Genomic DNA, 22,056 nt, shown 5'->3' with positions numbered 1-22,056 from the left:
TTAACATTTTTTAGAACTAACGTGTTAGAGTGTCGTGTCGTGTCGTATCCTGTGTCTCGTGTCAGTGTCGGTGCAACATAGATCATAACCATACAAAGGTAGATCAATGGTAATAAAGGAGGAGAGAGAAAATATATTAAAATAGGTAGTTACAAAATCATAGCCGTTGATTTACTTTTGTATGGTTGTGATCTTTTCACATGACTATGTCATGTTTTTTTTCACATTAGAGGATCCATTTCCAAATTTTATTGCATTCACTTTTTCATAATTCATCACATATTAAATCTTACGATAAATCTTCAAAAGCTAAACAAATTATTAGATAACTTGACTTCACTTGTTTGTTATCATCAAAACTAGATAAGGTATGGGACCCAACATATATAATCTTTGGGGAATGTTATATTGACAAACTTTTTTCTTACAAATTTACAAACTACACTAAGTCTGACTAGTCATACACTTTTGATTGAGGTCAGACTTACTGTAGTTTGTAAGAAAAAAAATTTGTCAATATAACTCCTCCAATAATCCTTTATTTCTCTATTTTGATATTGATCTTTATAATATTAAATTAATTTAACATTCTGTTGACCACTTAGCCTTTGAAAAACTTTATACAAAAAACAAATTGAAATAAAGTAGGACTTTTAATAATTATTGATGTGATTATATAATATAAATTAAAACATAAAATTGCTCTCCACCCAAAAAAAAAAAAAAACATAAAATTGCTTAGTCTGTAATTGCTTGGTCCATGAGGATCAAAGGTTAATATTGGATGCATGACCGATGGTGACTATTGGTTGTAGTAGATCATTGTACATAATAGGAGACTGAGAGTTAGACGAAGGTGATGTGTGTTCACAGTAATAATAGCTATGATAGAGTGTACCTGAATTTGAAAATTACAACTTTTATAAGGGCGTGTTTAATACAGGGTATTTCTGGTAAAGTTATATTGATAAACGTGAATTGTCATGTTTGGTTTGAGTTAATAGAATCATTTTTCCAATAACTTTCGTTTACTAATAATCTGATTTACAAAAAAAACTCTCATTTCAGATTACCACAAATATATGGTACTGTGGAATCTAACATCAAGGGAAAGCAGCAAAAGAAATTGTGAGACAAAAATACCCCAGCTCACATCAAGTCCGTTGAAGTATGCTGTTTTGAAAAATTAAGGTTACTTTCGTAAAATCATCATATATTACCAATAATATTTTATTATCAACCAAACATATACTCAGTAAAATTATTAAATATTTCCAATAATATTTATATCTACCAAACAACTTTTTTATACCATTCCCGATAAATTGGATTTCTCATTGTATTATTGAAAATCACGATTTTCAAACACACAAAAATTTCTCTTATACCAAATACATACTTAGTAGTGGGTGAATTTGGGCTGGATCATGTGTCCACTTTTGAAGCACACTGTGTCGGTCCATAACAATACTGCACACAAATATTCTACTTTAATGTGTATTGTGACTCGCCTCCTTTTATTATTTGTTTTAAACATGTACTCTTAATAAAAAAATACAATCGAATGTTTAAGTGTAAAGTTTTCAAAAAAATCACTTACACCGGCCAAGTGAATGCCATGGGATGTACTTTACTCGCAAATTAAGTTTTATGTGGGTATAATTTATGTGTATTGTAAGCAGAGGCGGACTTAGGTGGCTGCACTTGTCCGCAAGTGCGGACATAAGATTTTAATTTTTTTTTTTGGTTCAATATTTATATAATAGTAAATATTTTTTAAGTTCTTAACAAAAAATATGATCTCCATTTTAGTTTCTTATAAAAAAAAATTAGTCTTAAAGTTTCTAAGAAATTCAAAGTGGATCAATTTAGTTAAAATCGTGATCCCTCATAAATTCAAAAAAGACTCACATTAGTTGCTCAAAAAGACTAAAATGTGTCCACTTTGAATTTTATAGGGACCAGGTCACTAATTTTTGTAAGGGACTTATAAAGTAGGGAGCGAATTTTTCGTTAGGGACCAAAAATAGTATTTACTCTTATATTAGTTAGCAACGTAGCAACGTACAGAGATGATTAAAATAACGTAGCAATGCAAATTGATTAGAGAGAAAACTTATTCTTTCTCTCCTGTCACGTACCCATTCCCATGCTCTCTTCATCCTTTGTTTTCTTTTTCATTTTTTCTAAAAAGAGAGGATTGATTGTAGGTCTGATATTCTCAAATAAGTTAATCTCTAGAGACGAGACCTTCACTGTGATTTCGCTTGCCTTCTGTACAGGTAGTGTTGACTTTTTTATTCACCATTATAAAATAGAATGATGATGTATGAATGTACCGGAATATATTCTAATATTTGTTTTGGAATATTAGTAAGATATAGGGGGAATGATTGGTCAAACTATTGCCTGCAACTTCTCATGAAAGCAACTAGATTATGAACGAGTTCATAACCTTGTATAAAGCGTTAATCTAAACTATCTTTACAAAAAAAAATTCGGGAGCACAAACTCCCGTCACTAAATATGCGGACATAAATTTTTTTTCCTGTCGCTGATTGTAAGAATTCAAAATTTCTTAAAATCACCTTGTAATTAGTGCTAAATTATCGTCAAAATAAAAGGAAATCCAACACCAAAGGAATAAGCCACCAGTGCTAGATGTCGAGGGAAAAAAAAAAGGATTGGGGAGATCATATGACATTTTGATAACATTCTAGAGAAAGGTATTCGTAGTTTTCTTAAGTACATCTCGATCGTAACTACTCTAAGCAGTTTTTTATTTTTTGATAAAATTTTGATAACAGAATTTGTTGTCCGTCAATAATTTTTTATAACAATAAATTATATCAAAAAAAAATTGACAGAAAATTTTAATGAAATTTAATTTTCATCAAAAAATTTGATAAAATTTATTTTTTGTTAAAAAAAATTTCGTTTATATTTTCAATGGAATTGAATTTCTATCAAAATTTCTATTATTATTTTTGACGGAATATTTTTCGATGATAAATTCTGTTAATAATAAAACTTTTTTCTAGTAGTGCATGCATGGGTTGCAAATAAAGTGCACGTCGTGATTTTACTGAAAAAAATAAAACAAATTCGGGTGAATTTAGTCTTTACATGCATGAGCGTGACTTTTCAATAATTTTAAAACTCGTTATCCTTTCGTATGAATAATCCATAAATCAAATAATAATAATAATAATAAAAAGCAATCAAGGACAATGACATGAAGGTGGAGAACATTTGATGCTTAGGAAATATTGGGCAAATAAAGTAGCAAGTGCACCCACGCCCACCCTCTTCAATGGACAACTCCTCTTCCTCCATGATTGGATCATAATATCATTGTCAATGTTGAAGCAATCAACATTATTCTTATCTCAGGGCATTACTCTTTACGCAAAGTATGGTAGGAACCAAAGAAAAGCAAAAACAAAAAAGAAAGGCAGACAGAAAAATAAAAAGAAAAACTAGATAAAAATGAAAAGTGGAATCAATAACTATTGATATAAAGAGGTCTCAAAGAATACTTGATGACATGCTAAAATAGATTGGCTCGCTAATTAAATTTATGCTCATATAATTGTATGACCAGGGTTCTAATTAAGGAACTTTTTTTTTTTTTTATATACATTGAGGGATTTCTTGTTAAATAAGCAATTAAAAATCTTATTATAAATTTGTTCTTATGTTAACCTCGTTAAAACGGGTCAAACTCATTGAATTGACTCACTAAATTTGCTTTTGATTCTTGTACTTTGGAATTTTAGGAAGCGTTTGGTATGAGAAATTTTTTTTTACCAGAAAAAAAAGATAGTTGAAAATTTGGTAAGAATTTTTTTATCCCAGATAAGTTACAAAAATGTGTTTGATTGGCCAAAATTTTTCCAGAAAAGTTGGGTTAATTTTAATGATGTCATGTTTGGTTGATTGAAAAATATTGATGGAAATCTAAAATAAAATTACCAAAATACCCATAGAAGCAGAGTGAAAGAATTTAAATTGGGCTTTGATGTTTTGGCTGAGTCAGTCCAGGTTCAAATGTTTTATTTCACTTCTTTTTTTATTTGCTCTTGAATTTAATTATTTTTTAAAAAAATTCTTAACAATTTTTTTCTTAATTATTATTGACGGAATAAAATTATATATGGGTATTTCCCTTAACTTTAATTTTGGAAATATGACGTTCAATTAAAAGCTAATGATTGAAATGATAAAATGTTAAAAATATCGTTAAATTTGTGTTGATGTTGGTCAATTTTTATTTTATTTTATTGTAAATTTGTGTTGGAGAATTGTCCAAGAGATTTCATAAGCCTAAAATTTGAAGACATGTTAATTGAAGCTGGATTTCAAAGGTATGTAGATAACGATACTACACAACAACTAGTCAGTAGCTTCTCTGCAAGCATGAATATCATTAACATGAACGTAAGAATGAGGGGTATTTTGGTCTCCAAATATTATATTCAGATTCCGAGTTAATGGAAAAAAAAATACATGGCCTGGGTTCCGGGTTGGATTCTTTTTTAGGTGTGTTTAGTAGTTGAAAAGGGAAACGATGGAGAAATAATTTTACTGGAATTATGTTCACTTTCTGTTAAGAATCTTTGGGATATACCACCGAAAAACTAGCTCAAAGGATACGAGTGTCCAAGTCTTTATAAACTCCAAATTAGTTGCGCATCTAACCAATGTGGGACTATATACCCTTTGAGCTAGCTTTTGGGGTGGTGTATCCCAAAAGTTCTTAACAGAAAGTGAACATAATTCCACATTAGTTGCACATCTAACCAATGTGGGACTATATATCTCAACAAGCCCCCTCACGCAAGGCCTCTGGGTAGAACGTGGAATTCCACAAGCCCAATTTTTAGTTTACCTTTTGTGTTTTTTTTTATTTTAATTCCACTTTAAAGTGAGAGGCGACGAGAGCTCAAGCTCTGATACCATGTTAAGAACCTTTGGGATACACCACTCCAAAAGCTAACTCAAAGGGTGGGAGTGCCGAAGGCCTTATAAACTCCATATTAGTTGCACATCTAACCAATGTGAGACTATATATCTCAACACTTTCCTCATATCAAATATGGTAAAGAAATTTTTTTTATTCCACTTTCTCATCATTCCAACTAAAATCTCTATACCAAACAATCCCTAAGTTTATTTCTGTTTTAGGCTTTTGCCCTATGTAAAAAAATAAAATAAAAAAATAAAAATAAAAATTATTATTAAAAAACTGTTGGTTGGTTTAAGCTTATCTCAACCTACTCTTTTTTTTTTTTTTTTGGAGATATCTCAACCTACTTTGTTTGTGAGTTAAACATACCAATCCATTTAACCTATGGGCTGGCCCATTAGGCAGTTATGTTTTTTATTTTTAACAATGTTAGCCAACAATAACACAGTTATTAAAACTTCAAAATAAAAAATAAAAACTATTAACAACATTTAAAACTGTTAAAATTCTAAAAATAAATTCATTTCATTACTAAAATACAATTTTATTTTATTTTTCGGAAACTTGAATTTGTTGACTTCGCTTTAGATTTGGAAGTTCAGAAGTGGTATTACAAAATGACTCTGCTTTAAAAGTTCAGGTTTGTTGTGACTTTATTTTAGAATGAGAAATTCGGATTTATTTAAAAAGCTTAGATTTGACATTACTTGAGGGCTATTAATTTATTATATATCATTTTTCACTTAAAAAATTGAAACAAACACCAGTCATCTATTTAGATATGTGAGTTGAGAAAATATTTTTAATACAATCATAATACTGAAAATTTAAAATATTAATTATTAAAGTTAAAAAAATAACTTAACTAGTTATATTTATTTAATTTATTTTTTTATGGTTAATGTCATATAAGTTTCAATTTGATAAAAAAATATTAATTATAAGAAAACTAATAATGTTCTCGTAAGTCGTAACCATTAAGTTCATTTATCCCTTTATTTGATGATTTTTTGTTTTTTTGGTAAACTTATTTGATGCATTTTTTTTGGTAACATTATTTGATGCATTTAACCCGTATGTTAAATGGATTTGGATATGTTAATAATATATGTATGTTAAATGGATTTGGATATGTTAATAATATATATATATATATATATATATATATATATATATATATATATATATATATATATAGGGTCAGGATCATTTTACACCAGTGTAAGTTACACTCTCAATCTTGTCCATTGATCCCACTTATATCTATGGGTTCAAATTTTTTAGTAATGTGAACCATTGGATACAAGTGGATCAATGATCAAGATTGAGTGTAAAACTCCTAACTCTTACACCGGTGTAAGAATATCCTGCCCCATATATATATAGGTAGGATATTCTTACTACCATTTTTTTTACTACCACTTCACTACTACTTTAATCACCATTGAATTCAAAAGTTATTTTTTTTCTCTCTCTTCATTCAACTTTTTCTCTAATCCAATGGTGATTAAAGTGGTAGTGAGGTGGTAGTAAAAAAAATGGGTAGTAAGAATATCCTAGCTCATATATATATATATATATATATATATATATATATATGAGATAGGATCCTTTAACACCAGTGTCAAATTTGAATTTTGACATCTTATCGGAGAGCCGTTAGATTCAAGAAGATCAACGACTATGATTTGTAAGCATATGACACTATTGATCTTTTTGGATCTAACGACTCTCAGATGAGGTGTCAAATTTTAAATTTGACACCGGTGTCAAAGTATCCTACCTCTCTCTATATAGAGAGAGGTAGGATACTTTGACACCGGTGTCAAATTTTAAATTTGACACCTCATCTGAGAGTCGTTAGATCCAAAAAGATCAACGACTCTGATTTGTAAGCATGTGACACCATTGATCTTTTTCGATCTAACGGCTCTCAGATGAGGTGTCAAATTTGAAGTTTGACACCTCATCTGAGAGCCGTTAAATCAGAGGCGTTGATCTTTTTTATCTAACGGCTCAGATGAGGTGTCAAACTTCAAATTTGACACCGGTGTCAAAAAATCCTACCTCATATATATATATATATGTGTGTGTGTGTGAGAGATAGAATTTTGATATCGGTGTTAAACTTTTAAATTTAACACCAAATTCTAATAATTGATTTTCACTAATTAACGATTATTATTTATTAGGAATCAAACTTATTAATTAATTATTGATTACCGTTAATTGACAAAAATCAACGGTTAGGATTTGATGTCAAATTTTAAAGTTTGACACCTGTGTCAAAGATCTTGTGTGTGTGTGTCTATATATATATATATATATATATATATATATATATATATATATATATATATAGGATAAATATTTCTCCAGCCACTTGAGATAAATTTATCTCAAGTCACTTCTTATAATTATGTATTACAGGTAGTATATAGTTATAATATTAAAATTATTTTTTTCTTTCTCTTGATACATTTTTCAGAACTTGTGTGATGACGTAGAGAGAGAAAAAAGAAGTAACTTTAACATTATAACTATGTACTACCTGTAGTGCATATAAGTGTGTGGCTTGAGATAAACTTATTTCAAGTGACATGAGAAATATTTTTTCCTATATATATAGGGTTCATTTTATCTGCAGTGATGCAGATAACTTATCTGCATTGAGCTCAAAACAACGTTGTTTTGGAGCAGAAATCAATGTGCTTTTGTTATTATAATTTATTCTAAGATTATAATAGTCTTTATCATTATAATTTTTTAATCTTTCAACTCAAAACGACGTCATTTTGGTAGTGAATAGAGATAACTTATCTGTATTCACCTATGTTGCACCGACACCGACACGGAACACGGGATACGACACGATACGATACTCCGACGCGTTAATTCTAAAAAATATTAAATTTCGACACGTTAGGACACGTTTTGATACTATATAATATTTTTAATTTATATAGTGTATATTATATTTAATTTTCAATAGTTTAATAAAAAAATAAAGCTACCCTTATAATACCCATTAGTTTTGTAAAGAAACGTAAGATATCTCAAATGTTTATATTAAACTCAATAAAATGGTAATCGTAATTCAACGAATCTAATAGTTGGAATTCAAAATGCAACGTAATGTAACATTTGAACCCTTTTTGAGTCTTTGCAATAAGTATTTGAGTGCCGGAGTGTCGATGAGTGTCGAGAAGTGTCGGACACGACACGTCAGGATTTTTGAAGTGTCGGTGCTTCATAGGTATTCACTATAGAAATATTAAAGCCATATATATATAATATATATATATATATATATATATATATATATATATATATATATATATATATATATATATATGGGCCAGGATCAATTTATATCAGTGTAAATTACACTCTCAATCTTGACCATTGATTCCACTTATATTTAAGGGCTCTAATTTTTTAGTGATGTGAGCCATTGGATACAAGTGGATCAATGATCCAGATTGAGTGTAAGACTTCTAACCCTCACACTGGTGTAAGAATATCCTTACTATATATATATATGGGCTTATCATTTCTTAATTTTATCTCCGGCTACTAAATCATAACCGTACAAAGATGGATCAATAGTGATGAAGGAAGATAGAGAAAAAGGGAATCATAATCATTCAAAGGTGAATCAATTAATATAAGGAAATAAATAAATAAAACGACGTAGTTTTGGGGTGGCCGGAGATAAACTTATCTCAAGTTGTCGGAGAAATGTTTTTTCCTATATATATATATATATATATATATATATATATATATATATAGGGATAGGATATTGTGATAACCAAATAATCTTACTACCACATCTTAACCGTTGATTTTCGCCAATCAATGATTATCATTTTTCAAATCAAACTCATTAATTAATTATTTATTCACAATAAACTCATTAATTATATATATACATAGGTTCAATCCGTCATGTTACAGGAAAGAAATTTGGTTTGCAAAAAAAATGTAACTATGTACTAGTATACTACCCATAGTACATAGTTATAATACGTAACATCATCAGATTTTCCTTCCTACATGTGAAACTCGTGGGAATTAAATTACAATAATGTCAAATCTAGGGGTATAAAACAACAATAATACTTGTGACCACACACAAAATTGATTGGACCACCAAAATAATAAATAAAATAACAACACTCATGATAAATGTTCCTATATGGTCAATAATAAATTCCCTTAGGTTGGTTCATGAAGCAGAATAATCATCCCTTACTCATTATATATGTGACACATCTATACAAGGATTATAACGAATACAAACACTTGGTAACACATCTGTGTAAACGTTGATTTTCCAGATGACCAAGTTGTTTCTTCTTTTCTTCCTCCATGTTTCCCTCATTTGTCTCTCCCTTACTACGCCTAGTGAGTGCTCCATTTTAAGGTATGATCAGCTAGACAGGTTTTCTTCTTCTTCTTCTTCAGAGGAACAAGTGTTTGAACTGTTTCAGCTGTGGCAGAAGGAGCACGGGCGAGAGTATGGAAACTCAGGGGAGAAGGCAAACAGATTGCAGATTTTCCAAAGGAATTTGAGGTATATCAATGAGATGAATGCAAAGAGAAAGTCACCATTTCAATATCGTTTTGGTCTCAACAAGTTTGCTGATATGAGTCCTGAGGAGTTCAAGAAAACATACACACAAGAGATAAAGATGCCCTCCAACTGGGACAACATTAGGAACCTGAAGGATGATGATGACTCTTGTGAGAATCTTCCTGCTTCTGTGAATTGGACGGCAAAGGGAGCTGTTACTGAAGTTAGAGACCAAGGAAACTGCCGTAAGATTTTATTATATCCCTCCTTCAAAAATACTTTTTCATTATTAGCATCTTCTTTCTTCATTTTCATTGTATATAACAGTAAAGGATGTATGTAGTTTAAAATTTAGTTTTAGATAGAATAAAGTTGTTTTTATTTCAAAATAAGTTAAAAATGCACTAAATGATGGGTGTTTTATGCAAAAGTATACTCTCTTTATGCAATATTAGCTAAGTATGCAAGTTTTTGGTACTGATTTAACATGTCATTTTATTAGTTAGCCATTGGGCTTTCTCTGTCTCTGGGGCCATCGAAGGAATAAATAAAATAGTTACGGGTAAACTTATCAGCCTATCTGCACAACAACTCGTGGACTGTGACCCTGCTAGCAATGGTTGTGCTGGAGGATTTTACTTCAATGCATTTGGTTGGGTTATAGACAATGGTGGGATTGATACTGAAGCTAATTATCCTTACATAGCTCAAAATGGTACTTGCAAGGTCTGGTTAATTTCTTTTTCTACTACTAGCCTTTCCTTTTCAGAATAAAAATTTCGTTTTCAAACATTTTAACTAGCTTAGATCTTCTTTTCGTATAGCTAATTCAAGGTCAATTTTTTTTATTTATTTTTTCTTGAAGGAGGATGCAAAAAAGGTTGTTAGTATTGAAAACCTTGGAGCTGTGCTTAATTCAGAAGAAGGTCTCTTGTGCAGTGTCAGTAAGCAGCCTGTTAGTGTGAGTTTGGATGCAACTGGCCTTCAGTTTTATGCTGGTGTAAGTACACTTATCCATTACACAAAAACAAAGCCAGTGATTATTGGGTATATAGTTGTGCTAGTAAAGATTGTGAATTGTTGTTTTCACTTGATCAGGGAATCTATGATGGTGAGTTCTGCACAAAGAATTCAACATTTACAACTCTTGTTGCTTTAATCGTTGGTTATGATTCCATGGACGGTGAAGACTATTGGATTGTTAAAAACTCGTGGGGAAAAGACTGGGGAGAGAAAGGGTACCTCCTTATCAGAAGGAACGTTACAGATGAGTGGCCTAATGGGGTATGTGCGATCAATTTTGCTGGTGGTTTCCCAATCAAAATGGTTTCATCATCTTCGCCACTTTTATCTTCGGACATATAGTGGATTAGAGGATGAACAGCTCATCCTTTTGAAACCTAAAGGTTTCTCTAAGCAACGCCATTTTGTAGTGCTGTTTTGGACTTGGGCATATTACTACTTAATTATATGCCCTTCTCTCCAAAAATAATGTTTATCAACTGCATGTGTATGTAATATACTTCTGTTGTGATGCTTGAATAAAATAATTGATGGCGTTTCTACAAATTGCATTTGGTTTACTTCTTGGACCATACCAGAGTTATGATAGTAACGACCTCTCAAGTTTTTATGCTATATCAAGCTCAGATTTTAGACCTTTAATTTGGTGTCTTTTAGGCCAGTCTATCAAGGCATGTCTAAATGCTAGGTTATTTGAAGGAGAGAAATCTTAGTTCTCAAAGAACATGCAATGCAATATTTTAAAGGTGATCACAGCTAGGTTATTTTGATATAAAACAAAGTTAAAATGTTAATTTCAAATTTTCATCAGTCTTCATTCACTGAATCTATGCTATGTTCTCTTGGTCTTTGTCATTGGATTTATTTTACTTTCAATTGTGTCTTTGAAAGGACAGTGTTAGTTATGAGACTAGAATCATCTTTTTGTTTATTATTAATAGAAGTGAGATTGGTGTTCTGTTGTCAACCAAAAAGAGATGAAATCTGTGTATTAAAGCCCCTCTATAAATTAAATATCCATTCAGAAATAATCCTAAATTATTATTGCCTTGACCGTAAGGGATTCTTTCCTTTAAAATCAACAAATAACACACAATCAAGCAGAATAAACAAGAAGTTAAAAAGGTAAAAGGAATAGAACCTTGAAACTCAGGGATTCTTGAAAATGAATGCTCATGGTAGTTCATAGTGAAATCGTGGGCGTACATAATACATATGATACTGATTTCCAGATATGAGGGTTTCCTACCGCTAATAATCTGCATGATGAGTTACCGGGCTGGAATGACATTCTTTAAAGATAATGTTTTTACAGAGTTCAAAAGAATCTCATAGCAGTTTAATTGTTCAATCGAAAAATGTGACATATTCAGAGGTAGAACGTAAGATCTACCTAAATCCCGTTTTGCTACTCTATCACTAGTTGTGCAAGATTGAGAAAATTTTGACAGTGAAGAGAAATTGCTCACACCTCAACCCTCTTGATCAGAACCAGTTTTACAATTTGGGCTAATCGTTTGATCTTCCTCTACACAAATGACCTAGAATTGCCTTGAGTTGGTGTAGCCTGCAGTTGGAGCAGCTTTAACCCATGGGTCTTCAATGAAACAAGGTGGAGAGTGTACCTGCAAGACATTCCGACAATCAAATCAGATTTGGTTCAAGTAGGTTTTTATTACGTAGAAGAAGATATCTACCTTAATTTGGCACATTGGTATTTATAGCAGGGGAATGAGCAGCTTGGTGGGGAGATGCTTCCCAAGTTAGTAGCTCTTGTGAGGCGGTAAATTGTCTTCATTGGTTCTTGTGGGTGGCTTGGAGATAATGTTTGCAGAAATTCCATGGAGGTGAAATATTCTTGGTGATTAAGTTTTACCGAGAAGCTTGCCGAGATATAATAGCAACTGTAGCATGAGCTGTTCTCTTGAAGGTGAAGGCAATCACGGCAAGCAGCTTTTGTTGACGTTAGGGAGCGTTTGATACAAGGTTTTTTTTAGGATTTCCGAAAAACTGAAAGTGGTAATCGTATTTACCCACGTTTGGTACAAGATTTTTAAAATTTTCTCGGAATTTTATTTTGTGTGTAATTTTTTTAAAAAATACCATCCAAGAATACCATCCAAGAGGTGGTATTCTATGATTTCTATGGCAAGGAAAAATTTAATACAACTAAATATAGTATCAAGAAAATTAACCTAATATTTCCGAAAATATTTTAGTCTACCAAACAACTTTTTGATAACATTCCCATAAAACTCATCTTCCTATCATATTCTTAAAAATCGTGATTCCCGGATAAAAATGAAATTTCGTCTACCAAACGCCCCTGGAGTCTTTCTTCATATATATGGGCCTAGATATTTATCCAGATCAGCTCTGAACCATGACCAGATGACAGATTCAAAAGAATTGTAAGGCTGCTGTTTCATTTAGTAAGCATTCTCCAACGGAGGATCTGGTCACCTTTTAATTTCTTCAATTGAGGACAAATTTACATACGTATAGACATAGTGCAAATTAAATCAATGTGAGCTTGATAATAGATTCATGTGACTGTAGATTTCTAGCATTACAAGGTTGCTGGGAACAATTAAGCGTTGATTTAATACATGAATTGAGAAAATATATTTGCTTCATGATTTAGGATGAATTACACACCAGAAATAAAAAATAGTAGGCTTAGATCTAGTGCCTTTGTGCTGTGTATCCATTCCCTGGTGCAGCTGCTGTGTTAGTGTTAGTAAAGTCTCAGCAGTACAAGGGCCTCTATATATTCGCCAAGGTATTGTTACAGAACTGAAAGAAACTATTTGCCTATTTGGTACTCTTCTCCAAATATATATATATTCGGTACTACAACTCTTCTATATAACTAGGAACTGAAGTTGTAAAACAGAAGACAACCCAACAAGAGAAATTAGTCTAACTAAGATGATGTTCAATTAATTTTTAATATGAGTTTCTATTTTGACCCACAATTCTTGGTTGCTGAATGGGTGGAAATATAATTTTAATGGATACTAATTATCTTACCTATGTGCTGCATGCATGAGAGGTTTTTAAATTTAATGTATATGAATATGAATTTTTTGTTCAATAGATATTTTGGTTTTAATGTACATTAAAGCATTGTGGTTATATATGTTAAGCGTTTTGTGGGGTAAACCTAACACTCCTTTACACCTTGTATTAGTTGCTCCTATGCTGCTCTTTCACAGTTTCACTACCAATCCCAAAGTCGATTTTAGTATAGTGGGGCGTAACAACTCCTGCTCAGCCACACTGATGAATCAACTTTCAGGTACGAGTGTAGGTTGCTATATTATTTATAATAATTATCCCAAATATAATTAAGTCTCTAAGTTTAATATTATATCCAAAGTGAGTTATCATGCCCTTGGGGAATTTTGGTTTAAATGGGCGAGCTTTGGTGGTTAACCCTATCCACTTAACTTACCCTCCAAAACGATTCCAAACATAGTGTATTAACATGTAATCAGTATATAACGGCAAAAGAAAGAAGCCAAGACCACGTGCCAGAGCAGGTGAGGGACTGAGGGGGCCTGTAGCATCTGGAATTTGTGGAGCAAGCTACTTGCCAACTTCCAAATTCATCATATTGTATTTTTGAACCCGCGTATGCTTTTTCTTTCAACCTTAATTTCATTATGTACCATGTAATTTGTCATTTTGTGAAATCGGACATGTTCTATTGATTCTTACGAAATTTCCATATCGTGCTTGTTTTGAATACCACATTCTTTTTTCAAACCACTATTTCTAAAATTAACAACAACAACAACAACAACAAAATAAAGTGTGGAGGACGATGGTATGCTAAAAGAAAGTGAGGATTCAATTTGGGTTTAGAATATCAAAGAAATTAAGCATGTTGAATAACATCATATAGGAGTTCGTACTGATAACCATTTCATTTTTTATTTTTCTTAGGTAAATTTGTTTATTATTATATATATTTATTTATATATATGTTATATTGTGATATTAATTGTTTCTGCTTCAAGAGATAGGAAGGGAATTCATTTTGATTGGGTGTTATTGCTTCCTTTTACTTGTAGATATCTTTCTTTGTGCATATAACGTGTACATGGCAAAGTTTATCAACTGAAGGGAGCAAGGAAAGGGGACCGTAAAGGCTGTCGTGAGTGATTAGGACTTAAAGTAGTTAAGTGGAAGACCGAGAATTATTGAGTCAAGGTCTTTGTAATTTAGTAATTTGCATGTGATTTGTTTTTCTCCAACCAACTAGCTAAATGTCCGAATTTGTGCTTGACCTCTCTCCAAATTTGACAATCTTTGTTTATTCAGCCATACCAATCAATTATCAATTAGGCTTGGTTTAAACCAGTTAAGCTCGCTTGCTTTGTCTAAAAGTAAATGAAGCACACACTGAAATGGAATTGCAGCAATCAAATTAGCTACAATTGTTCTCTGGTGATTATTCTGAATTTCTTCATCCATGACTATTCTGATTCTGAGAATCACTTCGTCCACTGCTTCTTGGATACGTTATATTTCTTTACATTGTCATTTAAATTATTAAACCTTGTTGACTCACAACAAAAACATAAAAAAATCTAACATTTTTAATTATTTACGAAGATATTATTGATTGAGGGAAAGATCAATTTACATTAGTGTAAGTCTAAAAATTTGTACACCCTTTTATTAATCGTTGATTCTACTTGGATTTAACTATTCTCATTTCTAATAAATTGAAACGGTTATATGCAAATAAAATCAGCAATCATCAATGATCAATAAAGATCAATAAACAGTTAAGAGATTTTAAATTTAGAGTAAACACCCTCTTTAGTTCCTGACAATATCTACGAAGTCCTTTTCAGTCCCTGGCAATAAAAAAGGACCAAATTGGTCCCTGAAAGTACAAGAAAAGGGCCACTCTACATATTTGGGAGTTGACATAAGGACTAACATGGCCATTTTTTTGTAATTTCAGGGACCAATTTGGTGTTTTTTTATTACCAGGGACTGAAAAGAACTTCGTAGATATTGACAAGGACTAACAATGGTATTTACTCTTAAATTTATAAGGGTGTAACTTGAACATTCTCTTAGATTTTTCCGAATAAAATAAAACTCTTTTATTTCAAGTTCAACAGTCAACGCTCAACACCCTCTCTCTCTCTCAACTTCCGTTAAATTGTTATTCCAAGTGCCGTTAACTCCTCCGTCAAAACACGATGCTGTTGCTTCCCACTTCACTATAACCCCGAACCTTAACAGCAACAACAACTGACCAGACCAACACCTCTGTTTATTTTCTTTTCTTTCTAGGACTGAAAACAGAGACAGTGGAGCTAAGAAAATGAAGCCCTTTTGCAGATTCTTGATTCTTCTAGCGCTGTTTTCTCTCGTGGAATCTTCATGCAACAGTAAAGACCAGGGCTTGGTATCAAAGGCTTTCAAATCTGTCTCTGGGTTCAACGCTTCCACCTGGTTCCAGACAAGAGGTTCGAAGTGTTCAGAGTCTCATATCAGCAGAATAGTGCTTCCACACAAAAATCTAAGCGGGACAATTTCCTGGGGTTATCTGAGAAACATGTCCAAATTGCAGGTTCTTGATCTCTCTGGGAATTCCCTGCAAGGCCATGTGCCAAGCTGGTTTTGGTCAAGTTCAACCTTATTGGAAGTGAATCTCTCAAGGAACAGGTTCGGAGGGAGCATCATTATTGCTTCAAAACCCACATCAGAAAACACCTTATTTTCATCCATTCAAATTCTCAATCTCTCACACAACAGGTTCACCAATTCGGTTCAACTCTCTGGCTTCCAAAACCTTAAAATCCTCGACCTTTCACACAACAAGCTAGGAACAATCCTCTCAGGGTTCAAAAACCTCTCCAAGCTACAACACCTTGACCTCTCAAGCTGCAATCTCCAAGGCAACATAAAACCCATTTCTTCTATACACTCTCTTCAATACTTAGACTTATCAAACAACACATTGACCGGTGCTTTCCCTTCTGATTTCCCTCCACTTAACTCCCTCAAATTCTTCAACATCTCATACAACAACTTCAACTCTTCAATCAGCTTAAACAAGTTCAAGCAATTCAGCAAATCATCTTTCATCCACGCTGGCAACAACTTCGCCTACGACAACACCACATCCAAAACTCACAACCATCAACCACCATTCCAACCCCACATAGGAAAACAAGACATTCATCAGAAACATCCCAAACCAAAATCCAAAACACTGATTCTTGCGGTGTCTTGTGCAATATCAGCACTTGTTTTAATTCTCTTGTCCATTATGGTACTCCGCATTATTCAAAAAAAGAGGAAGAAAATTTCCAAGAGGAGCAAATGGGCAATCTCAATACCGGTCCCACAAGGCATGAACATGGTGGAAAAATCAGGACCGTTCGCTTTCGAGACCGAGTCAGGGTCCACGTGGGTGGCTGACCTGAAGGAACCATCGTCTGCGCCGGTGGTGATGTTCGAGAAGCCATTGATGAACCTTAGCTTCAAGGATCTTATTATTGCCACGTCACACTTCGGCAAGGACTCTCTGCTAGCAGAGGGAAGGTGTGGGCCCGTGTATAGGGCAGTACTGCCCGGTGACCTCCACGTGGCAATCAAGGTACTCGAACATGTCAGAGACGTTGATCATGATGAATCTGTCGCCATGTTCGTTGACCTCTCCAAGCTTAAACACCCCAACTTGTTGTCCCCTTCCGGTTACTGCATTGCAGGTAAGCGTACCGTACTGAAAAAAGTTCACAAGTTTTGATTTTTAGTTGCTGCTCCTCATTAATGGGTTTCACGGGTTTTGTAATTTTTCTAATGTTCTGTCCGATAACGTGTTTTGTCACCATTTCTTCACCTAGAAAAACAAATAATCTATTATCGCTGGATATGATTGTGCGTGGAAATTAGTGTATGCACTTTTCGCGTTGTTTAAGTTTTTTAGTGGCCATAATTAGCAAAAAATTACTACTTAGATCGTGCAGTATTTTTTAACCAGGTTGTCCCACCTTGATGGATCAAACTTACAACTTTCAGATTTGAATTCATGTATCGAAATTTAGTTTGGTTATATTGAAGAAAGACTACTACATAATAAACAAGGGAAAGGGAGTTCTTAAGTTACCAATATAATACTGTATTCAATTTGTTGATTATTACCTTTATTATAAATGTTTGAAAATTTATTAATATAATTAATAAATAATAAATACTTAAAAACTCATATTGAGTATTGATATTTAAAAAAAAATGGATAATGAAGTAGCATTAATTGCTATATGACTAGGATTATGTTAACATGTAATTTTAAAATACATGATTAGAAATAAAAATAATATTTATTAGTTTGATCAATAATTTAAAGTAAAAATTATTAAATATTTTTTAATTTCAAGATATTAAGTACTTTTTCTTTTTATTTTAGAAAAAAATTAAATCACTCTAACTAATTATCTTAATAATCCTCTAATTAAACATAAAAAGGTTAAATACATTTTAGACATTGAATGCATTAAATTATTATTATTTTTATATTTTTGTTAATTATTAACAAAAAGAGTTTAATATATTTTGTTTTTTTAATTTTATTTTTTAATTTTATGCCTTTAACAAAACCATATAATTATTGTCGCTTGTCATATTAGCAAAAATAAATGTAATGAAATTAATAATTAATGATTTACCAAAAAAATTAACAATTAATGATTTGGTATAACTTATGTTAAATTAGTGTGTAGTGAGATTATTATTATTATTATTCTTTTATTTGTATTCTTTAAATTAATTATTTGGGAATATTTTGGTGAAATTAACAGGCAAGGAGAAGCTGCTATTGTACGAGTTTATGGCAAATGGGGATTTAGGAAGGTGGCTACACGAGCTTCCAACAGGGGACACCAACGTGGAGGACTGGACTGGCGACACGTGGGAGATTCAAAACGGTGTCGTCGAAGGATCCCCAGAAAAATTAGGGTGGCTGACACGACATCGTATCGCAGTGGGAATAGCGCGTGGCCTCGCGTATCTCCACCACGCAGGGTCGAAACCCGTCGTGCACGGCCACCTCGTGACCTCAAACATTTTACTAGCCGATGATTTCAAGCCTCGGATAGCAGATTTCGGGTTTCGAATCGACCCGAACCCGAATAGCGAGACAGATGCTGACGTGTACTGCTTCGGGGTGGTGTTGATGGAGCTGCTAACGGGGAAGGCCGGCACGGCAGAGACGATTGTTGTCGTGAGGAAGGCGTGGAGAGAGGGACAAGGAGTTAGGGTATTGGACGAGAGGTTGCGACTCGGTGGTGACTCGGTGGTGAGGGAGATGGTTGAGAGCCTCCGAGTTGCTTTCCTGTGTACGGCCGATTTGCCTTCAAAGAGGCCCACAATGCAGCAGGTTTTGGGTTTGCTCAAAGACATTAGTCCTCATCAACGACTCGTCCCGAGTTGACTCGTCAATCAATATTGTAAAAAATCATTTCAACCTCCAAAATCTTAAGGTGTTGGGTGAACGTCTTTTTAATGGTTTATATTATTCTCTGACACACTCATGAGCCCTTTGGACTTGAAGCATGGATTATTGCATAGGCCTAATTTTTTGGTTTATCTTATGCTTGTTTAATTCCATAAGTGGAGGACGGTGAAGATGGAACTCGTGACTTTGTAGTCATTAAATATTTTTCATCTCTCTTTTGGTATTGTTTTTTTAATGTTATTTTGTTGTTATTATATCATAATAATATTATTATTATGCACATATAGGTCTATTTTATTTTTTTATTTAGGTAAAGAAGGAAAAAGAAAAGGTGAAAACGACAAAAAAAAAAAAAAAAAAGATGAACAGAATGAATGGGGGGAGTAGCTTCGTATATTTTGGGGTAACATAGAGCAGAGAATCCCACTGAGGTCCTTCCATAATTTTTTCTTTTTCTTTTTCTTTTATGTCTTTCCTTCTTTTAAATTATTTTCGACTTTTGATTTTGTTTTACCCACTTTTAGTTTTTGCTTCTTTTCTTTTTGCTTTATTCTCTTATTGATTTGTTTTTCTCTAGTTTAGAATATTCACTTTTGCGTACATATAATAAATTAAAAGAAACAAGTGTTGCTAGAGGAAGCGCATGCACCTATGCATAATGCGTAGTATCTTTGTCAATTCGCAGGTTACGTGCCTGTTTTATTGTCTCGAAGGGACCCTGGACGGTTGCATTTGGCCCTTTTATAGAAAGTTTTCAGACAGTTGCGTTCATTCTTGATTTTTCAATTGGTAGGTGGGGATAGAATGTGGTGCTGGTCATTATTCAATGTGGGCCTAGTTGTTTAGCCTGAATGAGAGGCTGAGTTTTCAATTTTGAATGATTTCCCTGTAAACTGAAAAGTGTGACGAGGACGATATTTCGGACATATGTTCTGAGCATTGAATGATAATAATATGTCCTCGACGTATAAAGTTCCATGAAAATGGACTCGAAATTCTGTGCTATAATAATTGGAGGTGGGGCTTAAATCTATTCAAGTGAGTATTTCATATTTTTTTAGTAGCCCATAGTTGAACCAGCACCCAACTGTGGAAGAAATTCGGGATTTAATTAAGTCAACCTATTTAATTTGACATTTGCTTCAATCAACATGTGGCGGCTTTATCAATACTACTAGCACGACCAATAATAATGATTCGACTTTATAAATGGATTAATCTATATAAAAATAAATGTATGCATTACCTCCCAGTTTATTTTCTTGGAGGAATTCTGTTTTGTATCTTTAATTCAACTTTTGCTATTTACATAACTATCTTAAACATTTATCATAAAATTCAAAATTAACCAGAAGTATCATATTAACAACTCTCTTGTATACTAGATAGAACAATAATGATATTACACGGGCTATTTTCTTGCAGAATCCACACGCATGACAACTACGAAAATTTCAGCAACTCATTTTGGTGTTAAACTACTCCCTTTCTTACGAGAGCAAGAGCAACTTGTCGGTTCCTTTTGGAGCTTTTAAAATCACATTTTTCTACCTTGGTTGTTGTACTTTTTCTTTGCCTAGTGATATTCTAGAAATTTTATTGATTTTTACGACAACAAAGTAAAGAAGATTTACATTTCCCTCCCTCACAATTTTTTATTTTTTCAAAAACTAAAATCCAAGAATACTTCACCCATTTCTTGCAAAATAAGTAGTAGTCCCCAAAAATAGAATTTCCAGAGTGTAATATCTTTGTCCATGAACAATTTATTTACAACGTAACTTACAATCATTGAGTGTTCGATGCAACGCTTATTACTTTGAAAAGATTTAGTCAGTGAGGGCATAACTCTCTTTAATCAAGCCCATCAACAAGGGTCATGAATCTCGTGATTCAATCTAATTATATATGATCCTACTTTGCTTGCTAAACTAGGAGTTGGCCCACAACCAACAATCTCCTTGTGCACTTGCCTCTTAACAGTCCTACAAATGGAACCTCCTCCTATCAAATCTGGCTCTAACCTAGCTAGTCGGCTTCGTCAAGAGTGCACAATTCTTTCTACTTAAATCATCGTCACTTTTCGATCTGACTAATCTTATCTAGGCCTTATCAGCTGACCCCAGCCAAAAATGAGCTTCTATAATCAGTAAAAAATTATATTTAAATTTAAGAATTAATATTTTTCATGTTATAATCTTATAGGAAATAATTTTATCTCCTATATACATATAAAATACATGAGGTTCATGTTTTTTTTCCCTCTTTTCTTCACATAGTCCTGAAGAGGCCTTATACATTTTTATATGGAGATAAAATTATCTCCTATAATATAAAAAACAATAATCCCTTAAATTTAATCACAATAACAAGATTCTAGCTTTTAGAAAGATAATCCTAATACTTGTTTATTTTACGAGAGACGTGATTTCACTACAACAAAAGAGTTATACAGAGGCGGTTCATAAGTCATTTCACGACGGTTCAAACCGCCTCCATATGCGAGTTTCGGCTGTTATCCAACCGTCGTAGTTACTATCGTCGAGAGGTAATTCAACAACGGTTTCACTGAACCGCTGGAATAACCGTCGACTTGGAAATCAACGACGGTTGCAATGTAACCATTGTGTTTTGCCAATATTCAATAGCGGTCTATGTAACCGTTGTAGTAACCGCTTTAGTACTTAATTCCAAGGCAGTTAACATGTAACCATCGTGAAGTAACGGTCGCCAAATACACATTTTCTTGTAGTGTTAGCTGACACGTTAAAGAAAGCTTCAATTACATTCACCAAAAAAAGAAAGCTTCAATTATAGATTTCTGATATGCTTTTAGCATATGATGTTTTCTAACTTAAAAGAAGCAAGAAATTAATCATAAATAAGTGAAAATAGTCATTAAATACAAGAAATATTGATTATTCCTTCTCAATCATGCTCTCACTCAAGTTATGTGTTTAAATAGCAGGAAACGCTACAAAAAGGTGTTGGGCTTCC

The 22,056-nt window shown here is 32.8% G+C and overlaps 2 protein-coding genes across 2 annotated transcripts; both read left to right on the top strand.

The window, feature by feature from the left end:
* The first annotated feature begins 9,270 nt into the window (after positions 1-9,270).
* Positions 9,271-11,102, top strand: LOC133300849 (ervatamin-B-like). The gene is made up of 4 exons (XM_061500437.1): positions 9,271-9,793; positions 10,051-10,274; positions 10,414-10,548; positions 10,647-11,102. Exons 1-4 carry the CDS (start codon positions 9,313-9,315, stop codon positions 10,911-10,913), a joined length of 1,107 nt encoding a protein of 368 aa, XP_061356421.1. The 5' UTR covers positions 9,271-9,312; the 3' UTR covers positions 10,914-11,102.
* A 4,765-nt stretch (positions 11,103-15,867) lies between these two features.
* LOC133300847 (calmodulin-binding receptor kinase CaMRLK-like) lies at positions 15,868-19,231 on the top strand. The gene is made up of 2 exons (XM_061500434.1): positions 15,868-17,314; positions 18,404-19,231. The coding sequence occupies exons 1-2, from the start codon at positions 15,922-15,924 to the stop codon at positions 19,033-19,035; spliced, it is 2,025 nt and encodes a 674-aa protein (XP_061356418.1). The 5' UTR covers positions 15,868-15,921; the 3' UTR covers positions 19,036-19,231.
* Positions 19,232-22,056: the final 2,825 nt, after the last annotated feature.

Source organism: Gastrolobium bilobum, unplaced genomic scaffold (assembly GCF_033153095.1).
Source record: "Gastrolobium bilobum isolate Gb01-03AN ecotype WA unplaced genomic scaffold, APGP_CSIRO_Gbil_v1 utg6530, whole genome shotgun sequence".
In the NCBI taxonomy this organism is placed as follows: domain Eukaryota; kingdom Viridiplantae; phylum Streptophyta; class Magnoliopsida; order Fabales; family Fabaceae; genus Gastrolobium; species Gastrolobium bilobum.
This window is presented reverse-complemented; position numbering and strand designations above follow the sequence as displayed.

Coding starts and splice junctions, on each gene's coding strand:
- LOC133300849 (XM_061500437.1), top strand. CDS start 9,313: ATGACCAAGTTGTTTCTTCTTTTCTTCCTCCATGTTTCCCTCATTTGT. Junction 9,794..10,050: donor TAGAGACCAAGGAAACTGCC/GTAAGATTTTAT, acceptor TCATTTTATTAG/TTAGCCATTGGGCTTTCTCT. Junction 10,549..10,646: donor GCCTTCAGTTTTATGCTGGT/GTAAGTACACTT, acceptor TCACTTGATCAG/GGAATCTATGATGGTGAGTT.
- LOC133300847 (XM_061500434.1), top strand. CDS start 15,922: ATGAAGCCCTTTTGCAGATTCTTGATTCTTCTAGCGCTGTTTTCTCTC. Junction 17,315..18,403: donor TTCCGGTTACTGCATTGCAG/GTAAGCGTACCG, acceptor TGAAATTAACAG/GCAAGGAGAAGCTGCTATTG.